Source organism: Globicephala melas, chromosome 19 (genome assembly GCF_963455315.2).
Source record: "Globicephala melas chromosome 19, mGloMel1.2, whole genome shotgun sequence".
Lineage (NCBI taxonomy): Eukaryota > Metazoa > Chordata > Mammalia > Artiodactyla > Delphinidae > Globicephala > Globicephala melas.
Genome location: NC_083332.1, coordinates 19747608 through 19775169, shown reverse-complemented (window position 1 = coordinate 19775169; position 27562 = coordinate 19747608). Strand labels below are relative to the sequence as shown.

General features: G+C 47.2%; 1 protein-coding gene across 6 annotated transcripts in view; it reads left to right on the top strand.

Moving 5' to 3' along the window:
- ZNF536 (zinc finger protein 536) overlaps positions 1-27094 on the top strand; it is a 418630-nt gene extending 391536 nt beyond the window's left edge. For 5 of the 6 annotated variants that reach the window (XM_060288591.1, XM_060288594.1, XM_060288590.1 and 2 more), the window contains one exon: positions 24246-27094. In XM_060288591.1, coding sequence (XP_060144574.1) covers positions 24246-24490 — 245 coding nt within the window. In that variant the 3' untranslated portion in view covers positions 24491-27094. The remainder of the gene's footprint in view (positions 1-24245) is intronic. The other variant, XM_060288595.1, reaches the window with a different exon arrangement.
- The last annotated feature ends 468 nt before the right edge of the window (positions 27095-27562 follow it).

Genomic DNA, 27562 nt, shown 5'->3' with positions numbered 1-27562 from the left:
AACAATCTACTCAATTACTGCCTACTCTACTCTGTCCCGCTCTCTCCCCAAATCCTGCAGAAGGAGGGGTTCTACCCTGGACACATTGCACTGATGTTTCCTGTTAATGGACATAGCTGGGTTAATCAGAGCATGGCATTCATGCCTTTATTCATACCTCATTCAACTTAAGAATTCATACCTTTAACACTGCTTTTTTTTTTTTTTTTTTGATTCATTAAGACAAGCTCGTAGCATGTTACATATATATTTCCCCTCTGAGAATATCTCACTTTAGAAATCCTCTTGGAACATTGTTTATCTTCCCTGTCCTGCATTGGATCAAACCACAAATAAAAGAACCATGTGTCCAACCAAAACTAAGCAGGGTCCACATGTGCGTGAAAGTATCAATGCAGAGACTGCTACCAAAGACAATACATTGAATTTCCATGGATTAATGGGAGAGGTTTCCATAGATATATTCATTCTACGTGAAAATGCTCCGTTCTCATTTCTGCTTAAGGGCAAAATCCTGGTGATGGAGAGGTTAAAACCCTTTGCGTGGACTGTATTCCTGGAACTTCGTTTTAGAGGCTTGGCTTTGGCTTGCGTTCATGCTTTATTTTATCCAGCCAGGGCTGGGTTCAGTCGTTTCGCATTAAAGGGTCTGCGTGTAAACCAGGAAATCTTTAGTTCAGGCAAGGGAGAGGGCTGTTGTGCTTCACAGGATGACTTCCTAGGGGGTGATGAATGCGGGGAAGAGCTGTGTGCAGCAGCGGAGACCTGACCCCGCTGGCCCGGGAGGCGGCCTCACCCAGCCTTGGAGGGCAGGCACAGTGCACCCTATTTATGTCTGGGACACTCACACTTAGCCTTGTGGGGCCATTTATGGTTTCGGTGCAGCTTACAGGGGGTTAAGTCGGGGGATGGGGTGGGGGGGGGTCGCATCTCAATTACAGCTACTGAAGCCACACAAATTGACTTTATTTAACACCTTTGCCCTCTGATTAGCCTACCAGATTGGGCCCATCACCTTCCTTGTATTCCCAGAACCCCCTTATCTTGGCACCATTAGATAACTTTGGGGGGCTTTCCCAGGCCCTCACAGAGAACTGCATAGAGCACCAAGAGGGTATGAGTGCATCCCACGTGATACTCTGGGGTCGCTGGGTTCCCCACTCCGAGGGTAGGCACGGCATCTCTGTTTCCCACGTTTCACCCGCCTCCCACAGGGATGAAGGAACAGCAAGACGGGTGCTTTGGAATGAGCCTCTTAGAAGCAACATCACCTGCCCTCGTGGTCACCCTATCTGAGCTTCTGGAGATGCCAGTTGGGCAGAGGAGCCCAGACATCTGGGGGCTCTTATGACTGGGGAGTGTTTTTGTTTGTGTGTGTCTGGTGTGTACGTACAGGCTCCTGTACACAAGAATTCCTGCTGATTTGTAGGGAAATCAAACTCTAAGATCCCCATCCAGCTTGGCTCCTTGCAGACGACACTTGCAGCAGCATGGAGGCCACATCAAGGGAGAGAGGCAAAGGGAGGGCAGCCTGGAGGGGGGCGGGGAGGCTGGGGACATGTGTGGTAGCCAAGCTCGGTTTCAAAAAATAAATACTGAAAAAATCCACGGCTTCCCTGGGCCTCTGGCTTCAGTCTGGGATTTGTCCATATTACATAATCGGTCACAAAGGTATTGTACGTTAAAGAAACGGGCCCATGCAACTGCAGCAAAGGGAGGGGGGATGCAACGCCGCCTTGACCTCCATCACCGGCGGGGGACCCGCCACCCTCCACCTGCCCCACGGTCTTGCCGTTTGCTGAGTTCCCAAGTTACTCTGCCGCCCAGAACATCGTTTGTTTTTCTTTGTTCCGAAGACACGCTACATGAGCATTTGCGTGAGGCCATCTGTATCTTTACAAGGAAATAATGGAACAGGTAGAGAATGTGTGTCGGTGTTCAGGATCCTGACCCGTGGCTGAGCTCCTGCGTGATGGGGCGAAAGCCGGAAGTTCCTCTTTGGTGGGACTCAGAACCCTGTCCGTGGGTCAGTGCAGGCGCCGCAGACCTCCCTTCCTCTCCTCTCCTGTCTCTGGCTTTGCCTCCCTCCTGCAGGTTCTCGTCCCCCCTGACAGTCCTGGGGAGGGTCTCTGGGAGGGAGAGCTGTCTCTAGCCATCTCTTCTGCAGCAGCCAGCCGCCCCCCGACTCCCAGGGACTGCCCCCCTTCTTTTGGAAAGGGCCACCTCTTTTTTTTTCCTGAAGGTGGCAGTGAAAGAAAAAAAATGACTCCTTTTGAAGGTTTAGGAATTTTATTACAAAACCCATGAAGCACGCATCCTGTTCGTCCCCATGTGCCCAGGGGCGCTGACAATGGAAATCCCAGCCCCACAAAGTGGTTGTCACCTGGGCCAGGCCACCCTCTCCCCTCTTACTCCCTTGCCAGGATAATTGAGGATCATAATGCTGGAGAGGGAGCTCGGCTCGCGGGCTGTCAGGTACCTGCGCGTCTTCATGTCATCCGTCAGCATTGAGCCCCTCTGTCATCTCTCCTCAGCCTTCAGCGTCGTGCTCTCTCATCGTGTTCATTATCTCGGCTCAGACCGGCCCTCCCCCCCACTCCCCCCATCCAGTAAATGCATCTTTGTGCAACTCTCAGTCTCCGATTATGAATCGATGATCATGTGGTATAAGAGAGATAGATGGCTTTTAGTTCCATCTTGTCTCCCCTAATTGTAAAATATTAGTTACATTACACTGTGTCTTTTGATTAATGGAACTTATTTGGAGTAGCCTATCTGAACCCTCCCCCTTCTAAAGTCCTCCACTGACTTTTGAGAATTGAGTGATTTCACTTAAAGCAGACAAATAGGCCCTTCAGCGGGGAGATAGTGAGGCTGTGCTGCTGTGGGCAGGACGGGAGAGGCTCCACCGGCCAGGCAAACGCTGGGCTGCTAGTACACGCCGCGAGAGGAACTGCCTTCCCTTCCGTATTTCACCCCCTTTTTGGCAAACCTAGCCCATCTTGCTGACTTGCAAAACAGGATGTGAAACCAAATTGAATTAAAATTAAATAAATTGCAGATTGCCACATTCCCACACTCAGCCTGCGAGAAGCCAGTCAAATCTGAACGTTGATGGATCTGCGCTCTCGCTGGCTGGCTCCCTTCTCCCTGCGCAGGGCAGGGCGGCCGGGAGCATTCCGCGGACCACAGCTGACTCCGGGAGACAACGTTTGTCCTTTAACGCAGAATTCACCTTATTTGGCACTAGTTACTTAAATATGTCTGTCGATAAAGTCCTTGCCATACAAAAGGGAAGTCGGTGGCTAAATCCCTTATAAATAATCACTGCCTATCTTTTCGGTGTAAATTCAAGGACACGTTCACTTTCAACCTATCAGCTCAATTAAGAAGGGCTATTTACTGTCGATGTGTATAATGTCTATATCTCGGGGAAATAGGAAGACTGACTTCATAAACAAACTATCAGAAAAAGGCACCGCAGGTTAGGAATTCTAGAATGCGTCTTGATAGGGGCACTTCCAGGACACATGCTGTATAAAATGCATGCAAACATTTCTCTCTATTTTTTAGGATAGGCTTAGTATTTTATTCTGACCTTTGGATTTTTATTTTTACTTTTATTTGCACGATTCTTGTAGACACTGCCTATTATGTATTTTCTGGGGATATGCTATTTCATTTAATGTACTAGAGGCAGAAGATTGATTTTATTATGTGTATAGGAAGCTGGTAATGTTTTACTTTATTATTATTATTTTTTTTGAGAGCATAACAATGTGTTTATGGCTGCCAGGAAAAGTGAAGGGAGCAAAACAACCGTGCCTGAGTATAAAATTCACCCTGAGGAGTAGATGCCCAGAAACATGTCGATCGCAGATTGGCAGGCTGAGCGCACGCCACTTCAGCCACCGCCTGCCTTCCACGCCCGTTTGCACGGGGGACCTTGCAGGCATCTGGAGAACCAAGATACACGTCTGCTCTGGGTTATCACTCAGGTACCCAAAGTGCTACCCCTCCTATCACCCGAACCTAGATTTCAGATTTTATTTATTTCATTTTTCTGTGTGTTTTGAGTCCTTGCTTTGGGGAAAACGTATGCTTGAGGACTCTTTGTTCTGAGTATCAAGGGACTTTTTAAAATGTCAGCTGAGTTTGGGCTGTTGTGTCTCGTAAAACTCTTTAGGGCTTAAGATGTACTTTCTCCAAATTCTCATTAGCGGTGTGGCTCAGTTATGCACACCCGTCATATTTTGAGAGTATTTTATAGAATATTCTTACTGCAGCGTGTGAATGCATATTGACAATTGTTGGCACTTTTATATATTCCACGATACACTTTTATCTGTTCTGGATCCATAATCACAAATGTGTAGTGAAAAGCTATATCAAAAGGCAGTTTATCCCACACGCATAAAATGCTCTGACTTGGTCTCTTTAATTTTCTTACTGCAGCTTCTGAAACCCTCACTTCATCCTGAGGGACAGCAATCTTTCATTTAAGTAAAGTGCATGCCCGCGAGGGAGTGATGGCGTTTCTAAGGCCAGCGGTGGCTCTTGTCTAGGGTAACCCCTGCGTTGGGGCTAAGGGCAGGGCATGAGGAGCTGCACACAGCCCTGGCCGCCTCCCCTCTGGCCACCTTCTGCTGGAGCCGTGTCATCCGGGGGGACACGGGTTGGAGAGAAAGCAGGCAGGACCTTCAGGGACTGGGGAACGGCAGCCGATGTTTATGGTCGAAGCAGCAGGCAACGTCTGTGCTGAACTCTGGGTGGGTGTCATCAGGTGCACCCTGCCATGCTCAGATGAGCCCCTCTTACAGATGAAGAAATGGAGGCTTGCAGATGTGCCGGAGCTCGCTTAAGGCCAGGCAGCTGTTAAGGGCTGGGGTCAGGCTGCATGCCTCCCAGACCAGGCTCTTCTTGTTCCTCAACCCTGTCTGTGTGTGTTTGGAGTAAGTCTGGTCTTTAACCGACTGCTCGAGATCCTGTCGTTCTGAGGATTCAGGGAGATGATGATCCCCGTACAATCCCCGACATGTAGTTAGAGCTGAGATACTAAGAACACGTGTGTGAGGGGTGGTGGTGTGAGAGGCAACTCACCCCCAAACAGAAACCGCTCCCTTTAGGGAACGCTCGTTTCTTCCTTCCCGTTCTGGTTTCCCGAATCGTTTTCTGGGGGAGTTCGGAAGCTCAGTCCCTTGGGTGGGCTTTCGGAATGGTTGTGGTTATTGTCGTGACAGTGTGGTTGTCAGACAGGAAATAAAAATTTGGAGATTTCCTCTAAAAGGAAGACAGCCAGGGCCTTAGGACCAGCAGGAGGTGGGGTCACCTGCGGCCCTGACTCCCCCATGTGTCACGTGGGATGGTGGGTGTGGAAGCTCTTAGCCAACAGCAAAGCGTGAGGCACGTGTAAGAGAAGAGAATGATAGCAGTGATGGTGCAAAGGAAAGGAAAATGGGCAGGCGTGCTCGTTAGTTGGGGCTGCAGAATGAGGGTTTGCTGCTAGAGACCAGAAAGTGAAAATTTCAGTGTGGCTTGCTGTTTGGCATCATGTATTTAAAAAAATAAAATAAACATCTGGTTGTTTGAATGCAAGTGAGAGTCCCCTGCTTCCTTCCCTGCACGACCTGCACCCCCCACCCCCCGGCCAATTTCAGCCAAGTTGGGTGTGTAAACACAGCCTTAATTGATATCAGGTTAGGGGAGTCTGGGAAACATGCTGCAATTCAGAACCCTGGGATGGACATCTTGAGATGTCTCCAGAAACCCAACAATAAGGTGTTTATTTGCTGACCACCTACTATGTGCCGGGCTTTGTGAGAGATGGGCTGGCAGCACATACCAACAAGACTGGGCCACCGTCCTCAGGGAGCCTCTGGCTGGCCGAGGAAGAAAGTCCCAGTGCGGGCCAATCCTGCCATGGAGCGGGGGGGGGGGGGGGGGGGGGGGTTGGGCCCCCTGGAGTGGGCAGGGGGCTCCAGGGAAGAAGCTCAGAGGAAGGGACTGGAACCCGGATAATTAAGCTCGAGATGAATTTGGTAACGAAGCCTCATTTAGTTCCCATTCAGCTCTAGTCTCCCTCTCTGTATAACGACGCATCTATTTTGAGACTCAGGAAAGAAATGCTTCAATTTGCAAAGTAAATGTTTGTTTGGTTGTTTATTAATAATCATGTAAAGTATTCCATTGGATCCTTTGGTGCTAAATGGCTGCCTCTCCAGTCTCATCCTTAAGGCAGGATCTTGGGGTCCTTTGATGGTTCAGAGAAGAGGGGTCTGACGTCGGACCCCCTGGATTCAAACACTAGCTGCTCCGCTTCCTGCTTCACCTGGCCATGTCACTGATTGTCTTTACACCTTGCTTTCCACATGGATAAAGTGAGAGGACCTGCTCATCGGGCTGTGTGAGGACTATTTAGATGCGATGGTAGAGCCCATACATGTGATCAGTGGCCCCAGGCTTAAAACAAGGTCAAGGAGTATCTGATTAAAAAATGCACCTGCTACTAACAAAAACGATATTTTTTTTCTTTCGGTGATGCTTGGTCCTCCTTTCCCTTCCAGTTTGGTCAATCACTTTAGAAGGAATTTTGCAGCGTGAGTAAAGATACTGGCTAATTATTATGAGTAATTTATGGCTTGGGGTCAGTGTGGCTACTTCCAACAGTCTGAGCGAGGAAAGGTAGAAGAACATATTTCCAGGGGAGCAGATGGCTGGAGGTGGGGAGGGAAATCCATTTGTGTATAGTCTAAATTCCTCCAGAACAAAATCTAGAATATCTTCCCAAAGCGAACCAACCGGCCGAGCAGTCCGTGGAAGAGGCAGAGCTGATCAGGATCCCTCTGTATTAAGAGTGGGGTCTGCTCTGGACCACCTCTTCCTCCCTGGTGGCCCAACCCCCTACAGACACATGTGACAGAGACAGACTTTGCATCTGGGCCAGTTGTCCCAAAAGGTCTGTGGCTGGGGAGGAGCCCGCCTCTGCCCGGATCCCAGGCCACGTGTAATAGGAAGATCCTGACAGTAAAAATCTTCTTGTCACTGAGACATTCCTCAACTGTTAGCAATCAGTTTGGAGGTGGGGAGGACGGGGGTGGGAAATACCAAAGGACATCAAAGAGGGTCTCACTCCCAGACTCTGCTGTTTCAAGGCTCTGTAATTCGGGAAGGTTGTGTGCTAAATAATTTGTGAGCCTCCAAACACGCAGGTTATTGTTTGTGGACAGATGGTGTATCACGTTTTATCGCTTTTCCTTCTGTGGGTCCTCATATGTGGGACTGATGTGCACTGAAGTCTTTGTCTCCTTGCTAAAATCTCTAATCTGAAACAGGCAATCAAGCACAGAGGCAGGGCTTCAGAAGGCATAATCAGAGTTTTAAAAGCAAAGGGGAGGGGGAAAGCCAGAAATCCAAGTGCAGTTATGAGGCAGATGTGTTTGCAGAGAAGGCGAGAGGTTATTAGGGTATTAAAAGTGGACAAATGAAAGGGACTCTGCTGAGCAGAGGCAGAGGGAGAGCCAGGCCGTGGCGGCAGAGGCACCAGGGAGCGCCCGCCGGGGCTGGTCCCCCACCTTCCCCGGGAGCCCGGGAGCTGGGGCGATGGGGTCTTTTGTCTCTGCAGGCGGCCGTGGCGGGGCCTGGGAGGCCCCATCTTGGAGCTGCGGCGGCCCTTAAGAGCTAAATCATGTTGATCTACAGGAAGGAAATGAAATAGACGAACTCGCTCCTCTTTTCTTCCTACGGATTTTTCTTTTTTATTCTGAAGATAGAATTACTGTTTGTAAGCATCTGAAAGTCATTAGAGGCCCTGCAGTCTGTCAGGTGCCGACACAAGAAACTGCTGAAACCGAACGGGTGCCTGCACCGAGGGCTGGGAATTTGTCATGTGCTGATGAGCAGTTATAATAATATATGAGCAAATCACAAGCATTCTGCAAATTAATCAAATTTTTTTCCCCTTCTCCCTTGTCTCTGGGAGAGTGGCTTTGCAGGCAGACGTAGGTGAAGCAGTTTTACTCACAGATGGTCGCTCTGGCATCAGATGGAATTTATATAACAGTAATTCTGATTTCCTGCCAAAGTAGCAGTGAACACACCAGGGAGATTGTAGAAGGCGAGTCATGTGGTTTTGCTGAGGTTGTTGTGGGAAGTTGAAGGGGGGAAATCTCAAATTTTCCTCTTTGCCTTTACTGGTTTTGCCTGAAGGGCCAGAAACGGAATGCCATTCTGCCATGGGCGAAATCCATCACGTTTTTTCTTGTGACTTGTGCTGAAAGAGTGCTTCGCAGCTGTTGGGACTGCCCGGCGGTGACAGAGCCCCAGGACTCCTGACCCTGACCCGCTCCTTACGAGCCAAGACGGAAAGGGGGGCAGGTTCAGGAGGTAGTCGCACCGCAGGCTGCAAGGAGGCTGTGCTGATGCCTTGAGAGCCGCGCTCGCTTACCCTCCGCTCCCCGTGGCATTGCTAAACCTACAAGGGCTTTTCTTTTCAAGTGTTTTATTAAATGAAGAGTCTAACAGCCCTCACTTTAATTGCACACAGGCCCTGTGTATAATGCCGCTGGATTTATTCAAGTAGTTGAAAACGATGGTACTGGTGATTAAACTGATGGTCTCAGTTTAGCAGCTCAAAAACCTGGGAGTGTGTAGGTGTGTAAGTGTGCATGCACATGGGTGGCGGCCGTTGGTCCCGGGAGGGTCTCCCTGCGAGCTGACACCCCCTTCTCCCCCTAGACTTCCCTCTCCTGGGGAAATCCTGTTCTGCCTGGGGTGAAGGGGGACGACACTTGACACTTTGGGGACCACGCTTGAGAGTGGATCTCACCGCAAGGTGCCTTCCCTGCAGAGGGAAAATGATACCAAGATGGCGTGTCGACTGTATTATGCAACAAAGTCCTGCTGTTGTGGGGTTTTTTCCTAATGTAAAGCCCTGCCCATTTGTTTTGGTTTACGTGACTACAGAGAAATAAGTGGATTAGACGGAAACTTTAGCATGCTTCATTGCAGCTGGGTGCCGACATCTGTCATTCCTCAGCCGTATTCTGGATCATGCCAGCCAGAGAAAGCAAAGTCTGACACCTTTGATTTTAGAGAGAGCCTTTTATAGGGGGAGAAAAAGAGAAGAAAGGAGTAGCATTTCCTTTGTGACTTCATAGGAAAAGCCACCTCTCTCCTGTGCTTTATTTATTTTATTTTATTTTTGGCATGTGACAACATTAGTGGCACTCGGAGAGCGCGGAACGTTGAAAAGTTTATGTTTCCATCTCTCCGTTTTAGTTTGTAATTTTCTATTGTTCATGGTACCAATTTGTTGAATTGGGCATGATAAAATGTAGCTATTTAAAATGTATCCAGTGTGCCCATCTATATGGATATATACCGTGGGTATGGATTGCAGGTGTCTGATCCATTTACGAAAAGAGGGATGTGTGGTTCTCTCACGTAAACTCACATTAATACAGTACCACAGCACTGAAATTTGATGGTATATGACTGGCCCCGCTGCATTGTTTTTGGTGAGATATTCTACAATCCACATGAGCCCACCTGCTTCCCTCCCCCAAACCATATGAGCTCCCACCCCAAGAAATGTACTGTGTTTACGAAAGATGTGAGTGGGTAGTGAAGTATCCACAGATAACCTTGGATACCAGCTTTTAGTGGATCGGCTGTCTATACACTTACAGCGTTTTGTGTTGGGTGATTTTGTGGGTTTGCCCCCTCCCCCCATTTCTTTTCTAGTGAGGCATGGTGCATACCACACCCTTGGCACACGCCAAGTTACAACATTGGCCCGCCTCCCATAGTTAAATTGTATAATAAAACAGAACCTACAATTAAGGGCTGACGTGTTCATTTTAAGGGACACGATGGAAAACAAGAAACAAACCAGCAGAGACCACCCACTTGCTAATTTCACTGTGTGTGTGTACAGGAATGCAATTTATCTGCCACATGCAAAACCACAGGGAGGCTTCACCCCGTGACCCTGCCTCACCTGGAAGGAGGTGAAGCTCTGGTTGTTAGCCTCAAGACAGTACAAGGCAGAGGTTGAGAACTCAGGCCCCCTGGTGCCAGGCAGGTGGCTGCCTCTGGGAAGATCTTGCCAGACCTTCTGACTTTTCTAGATAAACTGGTAATCCATGTTTTTACATGAAATTTCTTTGTTCTGAAACATCAGCAATACCTTAAACCTTTTTAAATGTAGCGTTGGGGACAAAATAATAAAAACGTGTGCCTCCAGGCTGTGATTTCTGAGGAGGGTGGAAGCGTGTATGTCCATAGTAGTGATGGAATCCGTGGAGCTGGCCCTGTGGCCACCTGGGCTCTGGGCTCCCGGTCAGGTGGGGCGGTCCAGTCCCAGCACTGCACAGGAAGTGGTGTGGTTGAGGGTGCTGGGGAGGGGGTATGGGGGGAGAAGGCCTGTTCGTAGAGCTGTGATTGGGAGACCGAGACCCAAGGTGACCCAAGGTGCACCGGAAAATGGTCAAGCTCTCATGTGCCCTTAGTGGACTCTGGGAGGAGGAGTGTGGCAGCCGGGACTGGGGTCCCAAGGGGTCTCCAGAGCACAGAGCACTTGGGTTTTCCTGGTGGGGAAAACAGCAGGGCAGAGGGTACGCTCCAGATACGCAGCCAGCCCAGGCATGGGCAGTGTGCGGGGGAAGGTTCCACAGGGTCACCTGGTGGGAGGTGGGGCTGGCTCTGAGGAAGAATGCCAAGCAGGGTGGAGGGAAGCAAGGTCGGGATGTGTCCTCACAAGACCAGAAACTGGGACCAGACTGTTTAAGTCAGGGCTGCCCCCCCCCCAGGGTGTCCCTACGCCCCCGTGAAGGCGAGAATGTGGGGCTAGGCAGAGGGGTCACCCACCCAAGGCAGGGGCCAGAGCCCTTCCTAAGAAGCTGCCCAAGGGGAACAACTCCCAGCCTCCCGTATCCAGTCCCTACTCTGAGCTTCGCAGGCCTCCTAAGGGGAGGGAGAGACCCCCCAGGCCCGAGTCACAGGAAGCCATTAGTGAGCAGTGGCTGACAGAGCAGTGAGGTGCCTACTTACGTAGGCCTTTGGTAAGCGCCCATGCGGCTCTGGCGGCTGGGTCCTGAGGAAGGCTTCAAGGATGAGTTGAGGCTTGGTGGGGTCTGACTGGAAGGAGATTTGGGGGCTGGGGTGGGCAAATTCCTGGTGGCAGTGGCAATAAATATTAGGTAAGAAGGGGTTGCAAGTTGGAGAGCCAGGCTAAGGAGGCAAGATGCCCTGGTAAGAAATAGGGAGCCATTGAAGGCTGGAGAGCAGGGATGGGCATAAGTACAGAGGGGATTTGGGGACTGGCATGGTGTGTAGAGCATGCCCACTGCCTTCTGGTCCTTCTGGTGTCTTTCTCCTGTTCCTACAGTCCTTGCTGTTTCTGGGCTGGGCTGGGCTGTTGACCCAGTGAGCCTGGTGGTGTCCAGAGGTGGATTCACCTGGAGCAGGGCTGGCTGTTACTGCATCTGCTAAATGCCTACCACCCACCTTATTGCCACAGGAGCTTCAGATAACTGTATTCAGTCCAATATTCCTAAGGAGTGAAGATATGGGTATTAAAAGTATGAATAGGAAAAAAAAGAAAAAGTCCTTGGGGCTTCCCTGGTGGCGCAGTGGTTGAGAGTCCGCCTGCCGATGCAGGGGACGTGGGTTCGTGCCCCTGTCCAGGAGGATCCCACATGCCACGGAGCGGCTGGGCCCGTGAACCATGGCCGCTGAGCCTGCGCGTCCGGAGCCTGTGCTCCGCAACGGGAGAGGCCACAACAGTGAGAGGCCCGCGCACCGCAAAAGAAAAAAAAAATAGTATGAATAGGAGGTGCTGCATTGGCTAATTTTAGAACCCTTCCTATTTTTGTCATCTCTTGAGCACCACCTTAATAATTTTACTTAATATTCATTAAAAGCTTTTAAAAAAAGGTAGATTTATTTTAGCAATACTATCCAACTTTGGTTCACTCTTTTTTTCCTAAGGCTGTTAACCTAAAAAGTGGTCAGCTCAGTTCTATCTAAAATCACCTCTGTTAGTGTGGTGTTCCAAGTACTTCCCTTCCCCAGAAATGCTGGGAGAGAGAAGAGAGTTTCAGGAGGGTGAGGTTTGCTGTGTGACACTGGGTGAGGTTCCAGCCCCTCTGTTCTGTGGCTCCCGCCTTGCACTGAAGGCAGCATCCTCTCATTTTGGTCTCTCCCAGCATTTCTTTCAGGATTAAGTGCGCTCACCCAGCGACAAACACTGGGTATTGTTAGGGGATTATTATATTACACATCTAAAAATCTCCAAAAAAGGAACGTAAGTTCATCCATCGACCCTTGGAAGGTTATTTAATGATAAACATAAATGCTTTCATAAAATCTGGGGAATGATTTAAGATCTTGGATCAATAGTTGCCTGTGAGTGCCAGTAGCTGGGCCTACGTTACAGTCTGGCTCTCCTGACCACCCAGGCAGGCTGGTGGCTCACTGAGCACATAGGCAGCCTGGGGCAAAAAAATAAACAGGATTTAAGGCAAGATCTGCATGGCGTGGGCCAGAGCATGGGAATGAAGTCACTGAGGAAGGGACCACGGTGAGGTCAGGGGGAAGGAAGGGCAGGACCTCCTGAGGCTGCTACTTCTGAGGTCCTGGGCTGAGGGGAGAGGTGGGGAGAGGGCTGAGTTGGGAGGATCTGGGGGACTCCGACACCCCTGCCAGTTGCTCTCTTCTGCAGACATCTCCTGGAATCCAGCCTCATCTTCTCAGCTTTCACACTAACTGAACTTGAACCTGAAGCTGCAGAGAGGCAGCAAGACGGTGGGTTGAGCCCTGGCTGCAGGCTCAAAGGGAGCTGGTGCAAAGCTGGGTTTTCTGCCTTTCTCTGGCTTCGTGGCTCTGGACACACACCGAGCCTCTCAGGGCCTTGGTGTATTTAGCTGGCAAGCGGAGACCCTGACACCTGACTCTAGCATCGTCATTGGAATGACCATTCCAATTCAAGACTCCCGCGCGACAGGCACTTAATAGAGTATTTGAACATGCGAAACCATATCTAGCAAACGTTGATTTAACTCTTTTGATGTGCCACACATAGTGCTAAACATTTTACAGGTCTTTTCTCATCGAATCCCTGCAACCCTATGAGTGAGCTATTATTACTACACCCACTTTAAAGATGAAAAACCTGAGACTTGGCAAAGTTGACTAGCCGGCCCAAGAGTGTGTAAGCTGTAGAGACAGGTGAGGTTTGAATCCAAGTGTCTGGCTTGAGAGCCCACGTTCTTCACACTGTGCCTGAGTAACGCAAACGCTGTATATTGGTAGGGCTGTATCCAGCAGGGTGCTGATGTGTCCCACCCCCTCCTCCAGGAAGAGTTTCCCTGTCACCAGCTTGGCTTCACTGGGGCCACACTCTCAGCTGTGTCATCTCCTGATCTGGGGTGTTGTGCTATCACCGTCCACTGCACATCCACCAGACTCACTTTTTAAGAAAATTTTAAAATAAAAATTTAATTCTAATATAGATTTAGAATTACAAAAATGTTGTGTAGGTTGTACAGAGAATTCTCATATATCTCATGCCCATTTGCCCCTATTATTAACATCTTACATTGGTAGGGTACATTTGTTACAATTAATGACCCAATACTGATACACTATTATTAAGTATTTAATATTTGACTCAGGTTTCCTTAGTTTTTACCTAATGTTCTTTGTCTTTTCCAGAGTACCACGTTACATTTAGTTGTCAGGTCTCCTAGGGCTCCTCCTGGCTGTGACAGTTTCTCTGTCTTTCCTCGTTTTTGAGGACTTGGACAGTTTTGAGGCGTATTGTGTAGAATGTCCCTCAGTTGGGGTTTCTCATGGTTAGACTTGGATCGTGGGTTTTAGGGAGGAAGGCCACAGAGGTAACGTGCCTTCTCATCCCATCAAATCAGGGTACGTGCTCTCCCTCTGACCTTGGTCACCTGGCTGAGGTCGTGATTGTCAGGTGTCTGCCTGTACGGTTCCTCTTTCCCACTTTCCACACTGTAGTCCTGTGAAGGAGGTCACCATGCAGCCGGCACAAAGGAGTGGGAGTTTCAGCCACCTCCTCCAGGGGGAGCACCTGTGTAGTAAATAGTTTGGAACGCGTGGGGCATTTGTACTTTTCCACGTAGGTATTGATTCAATCATTTAGTTGGGACAGTATGACTTGTGGATGCTTATTTTACACTTCATCATTGACTTCGTTGCTGAAGCTGTGCCAGCGCTGGCCACTGGGGGCTCTCTCACCGGACTGCGTGGGGCTTTACGATACCCCCATCAATGCACGTGTCTGGAGCAATTCCTTGCTTTCCGGCACAAAGTGCTCCAGGATCGTCTTGTGTATGTCCTGCTCCAGCCCTAGAACCAGCCATTTCTCCAAGGAGCCCTGGTTCCCTTTTCTTGTGAATGGCATTAGAAATCAAAGTGTCTGGAGCAATTCCTTGCTTTCTGGCACAAAGTGCTCCAGGATCGTCTTGTGTATGTCCTGCTCCAGCCCTAGAACCAGCCATTTCTCCAAGGAGCCCTGGTTCCCTTTTCTTGTGAATGGCATTAGAAATCAAGCTCTGGGCTCAGTGTGCTTGCTGCCCCTGGGATATCAGGGCTTCTGGGCCCTCTCGGCGGACAGAAGAAGGAAATATATGTGTGTATATTAACCCTTGCATGTACTCACATCTCTACAGTATGTATTAAGCTAAACACAAGTTCACACTGATGTCTCCAATCTATTACCATATGGATCGAAATTGGCTTTAAAAATACTAAAATATATTTTTCGATAGTGTTTTAAATTTAAACCCAAATCACAGGAAATTTAAAACCTAAAATTATTTATACTAAGGCTATTCCAAAGTGTTTTAGCATCTTAGATTAGATGGATGAATATTTTTTTGAAAACTGAAAACATGAATTATGTACCTGATGAGAACTGTTCTTGCCTATTTAGAATTAGGGAAATTTATATATATATATATATATATGTATATGTATATGTGTGTATATATATATATATATATATGTAATGTGTGATACTGAGAAAAGACTCTTACTATCAGTTCAATGCATGTTTGTGTATATTTTTACCCATCTCATTGTCCCGCCGAGACTGTTGAAGCTTGAAGGATGGCCGGGGTCCTGGGCAGGGACCCTCCTAGTTTGCAGCTTCAGGTTCAGAGCAGCAGACACTCAGAGGGAACAGCAGGTGAGGGCCAAGTGGAAACCAGGCACTGCCCGAGAGGCCTGACTGGCTGGCCAGCCCACTGGTACCACCCAGCCTGGATTCATCCCAGGCCTGTGGGGCGGGGTCCACCTCTGGGGGGGCGCCGAGTTTCCAACTTACCCAGTTGGCCCTATAGGTGGAGCCATTTTCTAACCTACCAGCATGCAGTTTGCAAATGTCCTTAGTTTCAAGGAATCCAAAGGGCTCTGGTTGGGGTGCAATAGGGGGAAGGCTGTTATTAAGGAGTCTTGTTGGTACTTCCCAAGCCTCACAGCCCTGTACATGCGAGTTGCCTCTGAGGGCTGCTTCTCTCCAGGTCATTACCAGGACCCATCTAGAAAACAATGCCACAGAACATGGCTGTGAGAGACCCTTCTGTGGTAGCTTAGAAATACTCCATAATCCTGTGCTCCAAAGAGGATATTGCAGAAAGGAAAATGGGGGTGTCACAGGTGGGTCAGCTGTGGGCTGCTGCAGGCCCCAGAAAGCACCCATAATGCTGCCGGTCACCAAGATTCTTCCTCGGCCAGCCTGGACTCTCTCATGCTTTCCAGCCTTCTTAGGGGTTTACACCCACCCGTTATTTACGTAAGTGTGGCCACACACTTACGTAAGTGTGATCTAGAAGCCATAGCAGCAATGTTCCTCTTCATTTACCCACTGTTGTCTTTTTCCAGTTATGAACAATGAAAGGCCCCAGTGTGACTGATCTGAAAGGCTTGCCCTGGTCTGAGAGATGGCTTGGCAGTGTGAGGACACAAGGAGATTGTCCCTGTCACTGTTTACCTGGGCCAGGGACCCTACTCTCCACCACTTACATACATGACCCTCTTCTGGACCCTCTTCCTTGCGTTGACCACGGAGCGTGAACCATGATTCTGGGGATTGGTCCTCTCCACGCTAGGATGCCCTTGTTCCAACATCCAGAGCTGTGCCTCTGTCACAATGTATCGACCCTCTGGCAAACAGCACATGTGTCTTTCCTCAAGAATGTTCTTTCTCTCTTGGGGGTCCTTTCATAACGCCCCATTTTGAGTCATCTTTCAACGGGAAACGAGTCTTGCTCGAAGCTTGGATGTCCTTCCCTCATGAACGATTGGCCCCTTCCTGTCTCCACTTGGGTGTCCAGTAGGTTGCAACCCCTAAAGGCAGTCTTAAGATGTGTGGGCAGCCATTCAAATGTATTGGGTGGGCCTGTGTCAGGCCTGTGGAATAGATGCCCTTCCCACCCTCTCGGTGCTAAAAGTACTGCATCATTCCAACAGCAATCTGCTCAGGGCAGTGCATGCAGCAGGTGCTCAATGTGTGCTCATGGAAGTGGGCTAGGGTCCAGGAGATGTGTGATGCGAGCTTTGACAGAGAACTTACAAAGCCCTGTGGCTTGGTGCCAGCCATGGGCTCAATACCAGTCTTTGACGTGCATCTGGATGCCACAGTGGTGCTTGTGTCCATAAGGGGTGTGGCATGTGACATGTGTACAGTACCACACATCATAGCACACACTCCTCCAGGAAGTTCATGGATTCCCTCCTGCAGCATCCTTGGGTCTGATCAAAGAAAGCTCTTTGTAGAGAATCTTCCCACAGGTGGTTTGCAAGGAGTGACAGGAGGGAACGGTGAGATGAGAGTCTGTTCTGAGAAAACCCTAAGGTTGAATTCCTGATCAGGAACTGGCTAGCTGTGTCTACCTGACTTTGGACAATTTTTTAATCTTAGTTTTCTTATCTGTAAAATGGGGAGACGTTTCTCCACCGTATATCCCCACTGGTGGTCATGAGGACCATTGAGGCAATTCCTATAAATGTGCTCTCATGAGTGGGTGTCAGACTGTTTTCTCACCACCCTGGACTAAGCAGCAGAGGTTGGTCACTTACCCCTCTCCCCATCTCCTCTCCACCATCCCTCACCTGAGCAGAAACCATCAGCATGGAAAGTCTGGAAGCCTTGTGGACACAGCTCCTGCTCTTCCCCAAACCCAGATGCGCACAAGTGTGGAGCTGTAATTAATGGATGGTCCCCCAAGGTCAGGCATTTTCCTCTCCCCCTTAGGTACAGGGAAGGAGAAGATATTTCCATCATAGCAAGTAAGAAAAATGTCTCGTTTTCCCACTTTTGTTATAAACAATGTACGACTTGCTTTCTCCTTCTCCTCCTGACCCTCCACACCGTATACATATTTATATATTATTCATAGTGGATTAAAAATGAATGCACTCTTTACCACGGCTCTACGGCGCAGTGACAATACAAATTAACGTATGATGTACTTACTTTTCGCGTGGCAGTGATGGGAAATGTTGATGGCCTCAAAGTGAGAGACAGAGAGGGGTGGAAAGTGGGCTGGTGGGGGGGACTGCACATCTAGCCGCACCGTCAGGGCCCGAGGCCCTGCCTGCAGACGGGGATGGGGGCTATTCGGGGCAGAAGCCTCGCTGCAGAGCTGGAAAGGCTCTTTCCCTTCCCTTCTCCCACGGAATGAGGTCCAAGCTCCCCAGGCGGTCCTGTGGCCCTTTCCCCTGCCCAGCTCTCGCCGAGCTCCACCTCCACCGTACTGACCTGCTTCCATGCCCCAGCACCCACCCAGCCTTCCTGTTCTAGGGTCAGGCTCATCCTCTGTCTGGGGTAGCATTCCTCTCTTCTTCCCTTCTCTTGGCTACCTCCCTCTTTCCTTCATCCATCCATCCATCCATTCACGTACAGTTTTGCTTGAAAAATAGTTGATGGATATCTTTGACATGCCAAACTCTGTACTAGGTGGTGAAAAACAGCAGTAATCAGAAAAACCAAAAAACAAACCCAAAACAAAACCCCACAGTCCCTGAGCCATGGAGCCGAGAGTCGGTCTTGTGGGGAAGACAACATAATCGTTTATTTGTTGAGCTACTCTTGTTGGATGCTCTACTGTGGAAGAGAAGAGTTTGCTATGATGAACCTCAGTGGGTCTGAGGGGACCCACAGAGGGGAGGCCTTCGTGAGGCTGAGGCAGCTGCGCTGAAGGACGGGATTACAGTAATTCGATGGAGTAGGTGAGGGAGCATTCGCGTGGAGGGAATGGGACAGGATTGGGCCAAGGTCCTGTGGTGAGAAAGGGTATAAAGTATATAAAGCCTCTGGAGAGCAGAGAGGTCCCTGTGGCCAGAGGCAGCAAACTCAGGGCTTTGAGGGTGAAGAGGGTGGAAGGGCGTGCAGGGGCTCACGTTCCTCTCAGCTGAGCTCTCGGAGCCCCCAGTCACCTCTACCATCTCCCACACTGCATTCCCTCAAAATGCCAGCCTTGTACCAGAAGAGGACCCTCTAGGTGCGAGGTCCTTCCCGCATGCGCCTGTGACCCAGCCCAGCCCAGCCCACGTTTGCTGAACTTCGTCCAAGGGAAATGCCCCTGCTAACAACTTGTTTCTTTGGACTCTGGAGGTCTTCCAGTTCCCCAAGCCTCCTCCAAAGGCAGGTGCCTGGAGGAGAGACAATATCTCTGGCTTTAACCCAAGACCACCTGGGACAAACCACCTGGAACAGGCAGGCTAGTGTGGAACAGTGACACACGAAATGCTGGTCGAATCAGTGCTTTTGATGAAGAACAAAACATAGCCTCCCTTGACCAGGCTTAGATAAGGAACAGGATGACAGCAATGAAATCAGCAACCATAGCAATGACAGACTGCTGACATTCCTATAGCTCTTTGTCATTTACAAATTCGACACACCGTCTCATCTGATCCTCACAGCAGGCTTATGGTGTCAGTATTAGATTATCCCCCCATTTCCAAGGTGTGGAAACTGAAGCCTTGAGAGATCAAGTGCTCACTCAAGGTCAGACAGAGGGGAAACTGAAGCTTGGGTGTTAGTAGCCTCCCAACCTCACAGAGAGGGAAAGCTAAGCTTTGAACCCAAGCTCCTGGTCGGACTCATACTGCTACTGCAGGGCAGGAGGACACCTGAAAGCAAAGATGCAAAACTGAGAGAGCTCTCTGTGGTCAGGCGTGTGCAGGAAAGGATCTCCTGTGTTCAGAGGGGCCAAAGGACACCCTGGAGGGCAGTGCTTCTTTGTGGGGTTGAACTTGAGAGAGGCCAGTGTTTTGATGCTCTCCTCAAATGGGGAGCTGGCAGGGGTGAGTACACTTATTCTCTTAAATTCAATCACCAAGAAAATCTGTTAGACTCAACTCTGTCTTATAGCCTTTGCTACTTCTTAGAAACTGATGGACAGTAGCATCTTCATCGCCACCTATAGACCCAAGTGAATGGCCACCTCCATCTCCAGTTTACCAAGGTGGGCACAGGCAGCACAGGCTGGTCTTTCCTCTCATTAAAATGTGATGGATGGAAGTTTGTAGAGTTTGTCACCCTGAGGGCTTCTCTTCAGGGGACAGTTGACCTGCCTCCACCTGGAGATCTGATTTCCTCAGAGCCCCACATCCACTGCAGCAAGAAGGTAAGAAAGGTCAGTGCAGATTTCCACAGACTCTCCCTCTGTCTCTGCCTTCAGGTGGGTCCCTTGTTCTGTCACACATATCAGAAAATCACAGTAGAATATTTAGTGGCGCTCTCAGCTTTGGGGTTTGTTCTGAAGTCCTTGCTTATGTTCTTTGACCAAAACCTAACATATCACTGTGTTTGTGCCAATACCAGGGACTTCGAATGGATGAATGGTATAGAGAAATATGAAACTTTTCATCCAGATTTAGCTGGACTGGGAAATGTATCAAGTTTCCAAAAGTGCTTTGCATACCAACAGCTTTCTGTTTGGGAGTAAATGTTCTCATCACCGAAGGATCAACCTTTCACTTACATTTGATTCTTGAGAGAACACAATGCTTTCTTCTGGACTCGTCTCAGCCCCTCACAATCACCTCCCTCAGGATGGACCTCTCATTTCTTCAGATAATTTTCTTCTACATCAGTCTCATGGGAAACTTTCAACTAACCCCTCACAAGGGTGTGTGTGTGTGTGTGTGTGTGTCCTACAAAAACACATTGTAATCATGGTTCTCATAAGGATTGGAGAATTAGGACATCTGAGTATGTTATATACATTGGAAATTTGTTTTAAAGTCAAACCATCCAAGTTTGCTATATCTTAAGTTACTTCTCTGTGCAATGGGGTTGATATCCTTTACAAAACTGCCGTAAAGCTCAAATGTGAGGTTAAACATACAAAAATGTATGTGAAAACCTGTGGGACGTAGGCCTTTGGGATCTTCAGGTGCTACCGTTATCTACAGTGCTTCTACTTACAAGGTATATTGCAAAATCAGGATTTACGATGATTCCAGTATTGCATAGATTTCTTTCTACAAATGTACACATGCATAACATTATACCTTTACATATAACTCTCCAGCTCACCTAAGTTAAAATAAACACTACTTCAGTACTAATGGTTTGACCACTGAAGTATCCAAATATGCCAGAATTACTGTGCGTCTTTGACTCTACCAAGAAACAGGGATTCAGATATAACCATAGGATAAAATCATGATTAATATTTTAAAATCAATCGGTGGGAAAAATATACTAAGTGCTTTTATGTCAAGTTGGCCAATTCGAAAAAGCTCTTATTGTGAATAAATGTGATACTTGAGGTTCTCTGTTTGGTTTGCTAAGAAGCATGGGCGTCCCACGGTGACACAATTGGCAGGTTGTAGCACAGGTTGTAGCATAGGTTCACACGGAAATGTATTATTCAGTAATAATAATAGAAAATACAATAAACAGCTTTCATAGATGGGAAAAAAAAGCAATGGAAGAATGGAGGAACCAGTGTGAATCCTGGTGACCTGAGGTAAATTTGTTAAATAATACCTTGGTTTGGTAATTTTGCTTCATGGCTCTGCTAGCCTCTTTGGATCATGGTACCAAGAGTTTGACTCTCTTTATTTATTTTTATTTATTGTTTGGAGTCCTTAACTCCAAAGGCTTGTCAGACCACCATGATTTTCTCCATCAGTCACTTATTGCCATGAAATAAATAAATTGACAAGTTAGCCCCAGCTTTTTCTGAGCCATGGTGGTTAGGATAGTGGTCACCCCTCCTCTGTGAGCTGCCACAGGGCTGCCCTTGGGGGGAACCCAGAAAATATAATCCATTTCTGAGAAGATTTGGACAAAACTTTAAGAACATTTCTTAAGCCTCCTGAGAGAAGTCTCAGCTCTACTCCTCAGGTTCTCTGAATGACCCTCAGTTGGTTCCTATGCCTCCAGCTACATATTTGGGCCCTCCTTTCTCCTGCTCAAGAGCTGCCCTTTCAGAGAACCTCAAATCCTCCCTCGCTGAGCCCTGGGCATAGCTTCATGTCCATAGGGATGACGACTTCATGAGTTAGGTGGTTGAGTCTTGGGATCTGTTGGAAACTCACTGAGGCCCAGCTTAGCGCTGACTTAGATTCATGATTATGGTGGGGAGAATGGGCATGGCTTTTCCTATCCTACTGCCACTGATCAGAACCACGATTCTTCCCTTCAGTCTACGCTCTAACTCCAACGTGATGAAGAGTAGGGCCATGTATATTCTTCGTAGATATGCTAAGTCAACTAGAGGTAGAGTCTCAGTTCTCCTCCAGCACCATCCCAGGGTCTTCCCTGTCACCTGTGTGAGGGGCGACCGAGCCCAAAGGGTGGGGTTGGGTAGCAGGAAGGTAAGAAGTGAATGGTGCTCACGAATCCTTCTCTTACTTGACAATGGTGGTCCAGGCCCCTCCTGCTGACTGTCTGTGCTCTTCTTGCTGTGGTAGGCTATGTGGAAGGTCCAACAGCAAGTGCGCTTTTCTTGGGTTTCATTTGTTCTTACCTCCATGGACTTGCAAATTGGCTTTTGCAAGTGGGAAAGTTGATCAACTTCAGCCTTGTGTTAGGTACAACAACAGAAACAAGAGAAAACTCTATCCAAAAATTTGTATTAAAAAAAAAAGGCAAGGTGAAGCAGTAAGATAATAATACAGTCCACAAACAGTTAATGCCTGCTTGCTCTGTGCCAGGTAGTGGACTTGGCACCAGTGATATTAAGATGGCTATGCCTCCTGCTTCAGGAACACATAGATAGTCATGGTGATCAACACACACACACAGCAGCCCCATAAAACATGCGTCCCAGTTGGGCAGAGCCTTGAAAGAAGAATGGGGTTTGGGTCTGCAGAGAATAGAAGTATTTCAGGGAGAGAGTAGCACAGCAAGGGTATGGGGACCCTGTGGAATGAAGCCTTTTTGCAGAGACCATCTAATCGTTTGGTTTGGAGTGGGCAAAGGGGGGATGCTCCCAGGAGACTTGAGAGGTGCTGGGACTGAGCTATGAAGGTGAGGGGGTAGGTGGCCATCAAAATTTGGGCAAGGAAATCACAGCTGAGCTTCTGCTTTAGGTACTCACTGTGGTATCCCTGGGGAGGATGGGCAGGAAGTGGGGAAGCTAGAAGCAGGAAGCCCTCTTGCAGGCTGCCATGTTCATAGTCTAGCAAGAGTTGGTGTACACTGGACTAAGCTCAGAAGGGGGGTTTTGGAAGGAGAAAGGTTCAACAGGTAGAATGGATTTGCCCAGGGGCCAATTGTCTAGGAGGGAAGAAGGAGAGAGCTAATTCCTGGAGCCCACTAAGAAAGAAGCAAGAATCTAGCACTGTGTGCAATTTGGTGAGAAAATGAGTTTCAGCTCCAAACGTTTGGTTGGCCTCCAGTTCTTCAAGAACAAAACTGTTTTGCTAAGTAGATACACAGGACTTCTGCTATCACCATTCTAGTAAAAGTGCTGAATATGCTGTTCAGATGTTTTCTGGGGTAAACGGTTGGGCCCATTTATTTACTTGTTTATTTTTCTGAGCAAATGAAACCCAGCCCTGGGTCTTGACCTCTCTGGGTGCTGGGTAAAACAGCTTCCAGGAATTGGCGTATCTACCGCTTCCCAGCATCAGGCAGAATACAACTGTTCCATTATAACTTCCCAAACCAGATGCTTTACTGGTTCCGTAAGATGGCAGAAATGTGTACACGCCTGCTGTGCATCCGGACAGAGAAATCAAGCCTGAAGGAGCAGATGGATTTCACACAATCCATCTTCTGTTCTGATTTATAGCCTTTCTAGTAAAGTTTGAGTCCAAGCGTCACTATTCAAAATCAAATTTCTTTAAAACTAGGTTGTCCTTGATTATCCTAATGTCCAGGTTCCTCTCTGATACCTTCTGCTGCCTCCTCTTGAAATCCTGAGATTCCCAAATTCTTCCAGCTTGGCACTTCCGCTCTACCCAAGAACAAGGCTTGGGTAATATCCCTCTCTCATCCCACCCCAAACACCCTCCCTGGTCACTCTTGATTTGCTTATCTTAAGAGTTAAGATAAAAAGAGTTAGTGGGAGGATAAGAAAGTGAACTGGCTTGGAGACCTGAGTCAGAATCTCAGATGGCGGGATTTATGGCTTTTTTGTGTGGAGCTAGGGTCAGCAAAGTACAGTCCAAGGCTCAAATCCGTCTCCTGTCTGTTTTCGTATGGTCTGCAAGCTAAGAACGGTTTTTACATTTTTAAATGGTTGAAAAAAAAAACCCAACAAGAATAATATTTCATCACATATGAAAATTATATAAAATTCAGATTTCAGTATCCATAAATAAAGTTTTGAATTTCATCAACAAAAATTTGGAAATTTATTTCCTCTCTTGCTATATTAGTACCTACATCATATCTTTGACCTTGGCCTGCAAAGGCTAAAATATTCGCTACCTAACTTTTTATAAAAGAATTTCCAGGTGTTGGGAACTTTCTCTTCTGTTGCCTAGAAACTCTGAATTAAAAACTCTGGCCATGATGGAAATTCCTGTCCAAGTTATTATTATTTGGTAACATTATTTATCCAAGTAACTTATTACTTATCCAAATAGTTATATGGGCTGCATCTTCATTCTTTGCCATTTGATTTTTGCAAGGCAATAACACCGATGATATTGATAATATTGGTAATCATGATCATGGTCCTTTGAGCGCTGGGGGCCGGGAAGGGGGGTAAACGGCAGAGCTGACTGGCCACTCTTTCTGCCCACAGGTCACAGGCCTTTCCAGTGCCGCTACTGTCCCTACAGTGCCTCTCAGAAGGGAAATCTGAAGACCCACGTCCTCTGCGTCCATCGCATGCCTTTTGACAACAGCCAGTATCCCGACCGCAGGTTCAAGCGCTCCAGAGTCGACTCGGAGGCTTCTGGGAATTTCGAAGACCCCACAGCTGTCAAGGCGGGGAGCTCAGCGGAGCTAACGGAGGAGGGCAGCAAGGCCCAGGAGGAGCGCAACTGAGCCAACCAACCCGGATATTGCAATATTATTTTACACAGTTTTCAGATTATGCATCTGGTAAAAGAGTTTGCTAACTGCATTCCAAGGGGAAAAAATCATGTACAACCTCCCCTCTAGTGTATAGAACATTTAAAAAATTTAAAAAGATAGCTATATATATATTAAAAAAAAATCCCCAGCCCTTGAAAATGGCTGCTAAACTGTTACCCGGCAACAAGTACTTCCAAACAATGCAGGTGGGAGAAAAGGGATCTCAGAAATGCTTGGTGTCCTCCGAGCTCAAGAAAGCTGGGGGCCCTTCCAATGCCAGAGTCGTCTTTGTTCAAAAATCATGCTCTTAACTGAAAAACGATACCATCTAAATGATTTAGTGTTGCCTTGAAGATGGAGGGGCTGTGTTTTCATTGTTGAAAACACCTCTATAATCTGACACCAGCTGCTGTCATCTGCCTCGCACCCTAATGGGATGTGTTGGGAGGCGGCCGCGGTGCCAGTCTGACTGGAGCGGTCACTGCAGAGAAAATCAATTCACGTGGTGTTGTAACTGCACTCTCAGAGAAACCTTAGCCGGCCCGCAGCCAGCGCCAGGGCTGACCGGCACTGCAGAGGATTGCCATCTTCAACGTGCATTTTAAAAACACCCACAGCCAAATGAATCAATGGTCAGGAAGTATCTGCAGACAAATGTCCAGTGCAGGTTTGATGAGTAATTCCTTTTTTTTAGATCAAATTGCAGTATGGAGGGAAATGCTTTTTTCTTGGTTGTCTTTTTTTCTTTTCTTTTCTTTTTTTTTTTTTTTTGGAGGAATTTACAAGAAGCTTGCTAATAAAAAAATTTTTAGGGGTACATGATATAAAAATGCTTAGAAAAACTAGCCCACCCTATCCACAGAAGGTGCTGGTGAGGAATGGAAGTTTATGTAACAATAGATAGTTTTTATTATGATTTTAAAAATTTTACTTGAAAGAAGGCTGCTTTGGTCCTTATTATCAGATTTTTTTCGTGTGTTAGTTTTTGTAAGTCTCACAGACACGAAGCAAGATTTTCTTCTCCAGCAAGCTCTTATGAAATAGCTTGTATTAAAATATGAATCTAAACATCCTGCTCTCTATCACTAATGAAGAAGACTGTTTAAGTTAAAATGTCTGTTTTTGTAAAACAAATGTGTTCTATATTTTTGTAGATTTTAGATTTTCTACTGATTGGATACTCCAAATTTATCAAGTTCTGCACCACCCAGAGGGAGATTGGAGAGCCAATAATGAAACAACTCATTCTTTTAAAAAACAATTTACGAAGACTAGTTAATGGTTTATTCCTGAATCTGCTAGTGTGGTGTCAAAGTTCAGCCTCTTAACATACTTCCTTTGCGTGACACGAAATTGGTGCTGTTGCTTGTGATGGTGGAGAAGTATTGAAGTATTAACTTCTTCTAAAAAAATCATTCAGACTTAAAAAAAAAAAAAAGATAGATATCTCCTTGCAGGCTGGGAGCACAGAATAAAACCCCAGGGCCTTAAAAACTTCAGCTCTGCCTACAGCAGTTTACAAAAATACTGAACTGCAATCAATGTAAATAAAATGCTTCGCTATCCTGAGACCAGAAGGAATCTCAGGCTAATAAGGAATCCGGTTTGCATATGCTGTCGAGAGGGTGACATCCACCCGGGGTTTCAGTGTAAACGTGGTCGCTGTACAACGTGGACCCATCTGGCATAGAGCAAGCTGCTTTCTTGTTTTTCTAGAATAGTTCTCACTGCCTTACTTAAATCGAGTTGATAAACTTAATGCAACTGTTTCTATGATCCTAGAGAAAGGACTGAAATGTTATTGAAAACTTTCCGACTGTAGTAAGCTTTAGGATTTTAAATGCACTACTGTGTTTGGTGACTGTGCCAGTCGCTTGCTTTCTGTGTGTTTGCCCTGCCTTTGGTATCTTAGCAAAGAAAAATATAAAAAAGAAGAAAAAAAAGTAAAAAGAGCAAAAAAGAGGAAAAAAAAGTGGAAAAAAACGAGAGCCACGTTCCATTTCTAGCACTTTGGGCGCTCTTTCAGTATCCTTTTGTGTCTTCTGAGCATCGTCAGATGCGACAGGCAATAATTCTGTTTGTGACACTGGGAACATCCCCTCTTCTTTGTGGCGTGTGTGTTGATTCCATTTTGTCCAGTGCTACCGTCCTTATTTCCCCCCTGACACAGGCCTTCTTTCCAGAACATTTGTAACTTGTAATACAAACAAGTGACAGCCGCAGTGATGCAGTGTCAGTTTCTGAATGTCATCAGGTTCTCATATCTAAACATGTCAAGTTTTTACCCTGTAACTTCTGTAGTCTGTGATGCTGGTCATAATACTGTCTACATTCCTACACAAAGAAAAAAAATCTATCTTGGAGGAAATCTGAGATCAATAGAGTAGAGGATTTTGTTGCTATGCTTGTAACAAGTAGAAAACTTTGTATTTAAAGTTTATTCTTGGTCATTATTTATTATTATAATACATCAGTTGACAGAACTTTATTCTGGTATAGAAAGTATTAAAAGTTGTTTTTTCAGCAATGACTGTTTTCTTTCTGCTGTTAGAATAAAATGTCTTTGAAGCAGTCCAGTTTTATCCAGTGTTTTACGCAATAAAACCTCTACCTCTGGGGGAAAAAAAACTTTTCCTATTCACATATGTTTACTAGGAGGAGGGAAACATATTTTTGCAGCTTTTTCAAATTTTGATAAGACTTTGTCAAACCCCACTTCTTACAAAAAGCCCTGCAGTATCCTGGGTGGATGGTTCCCATAACCTGGTGCTTTTTCAAGCTGAAGAGTATCTCTGTGCAGTACGAATAGCATGTGTATCTGTGTGTGTGTGTGTGTGTGTGTGTGTGTGTGTATGCACACCCATGTGCATTTGTGAACTATGTTTCTTTGAAAGCTTGCAGACATGGGTTTTAGTGAGGTAATACCTATGCAAATACCAATGCTCCTCATATACTAGCAATTATACAAGACACTTAAGGCATTGGGATCTATTATTTCCCTTTACTGGTAGCAAGTTTTAAAAATATCATTAAATGCAAGGA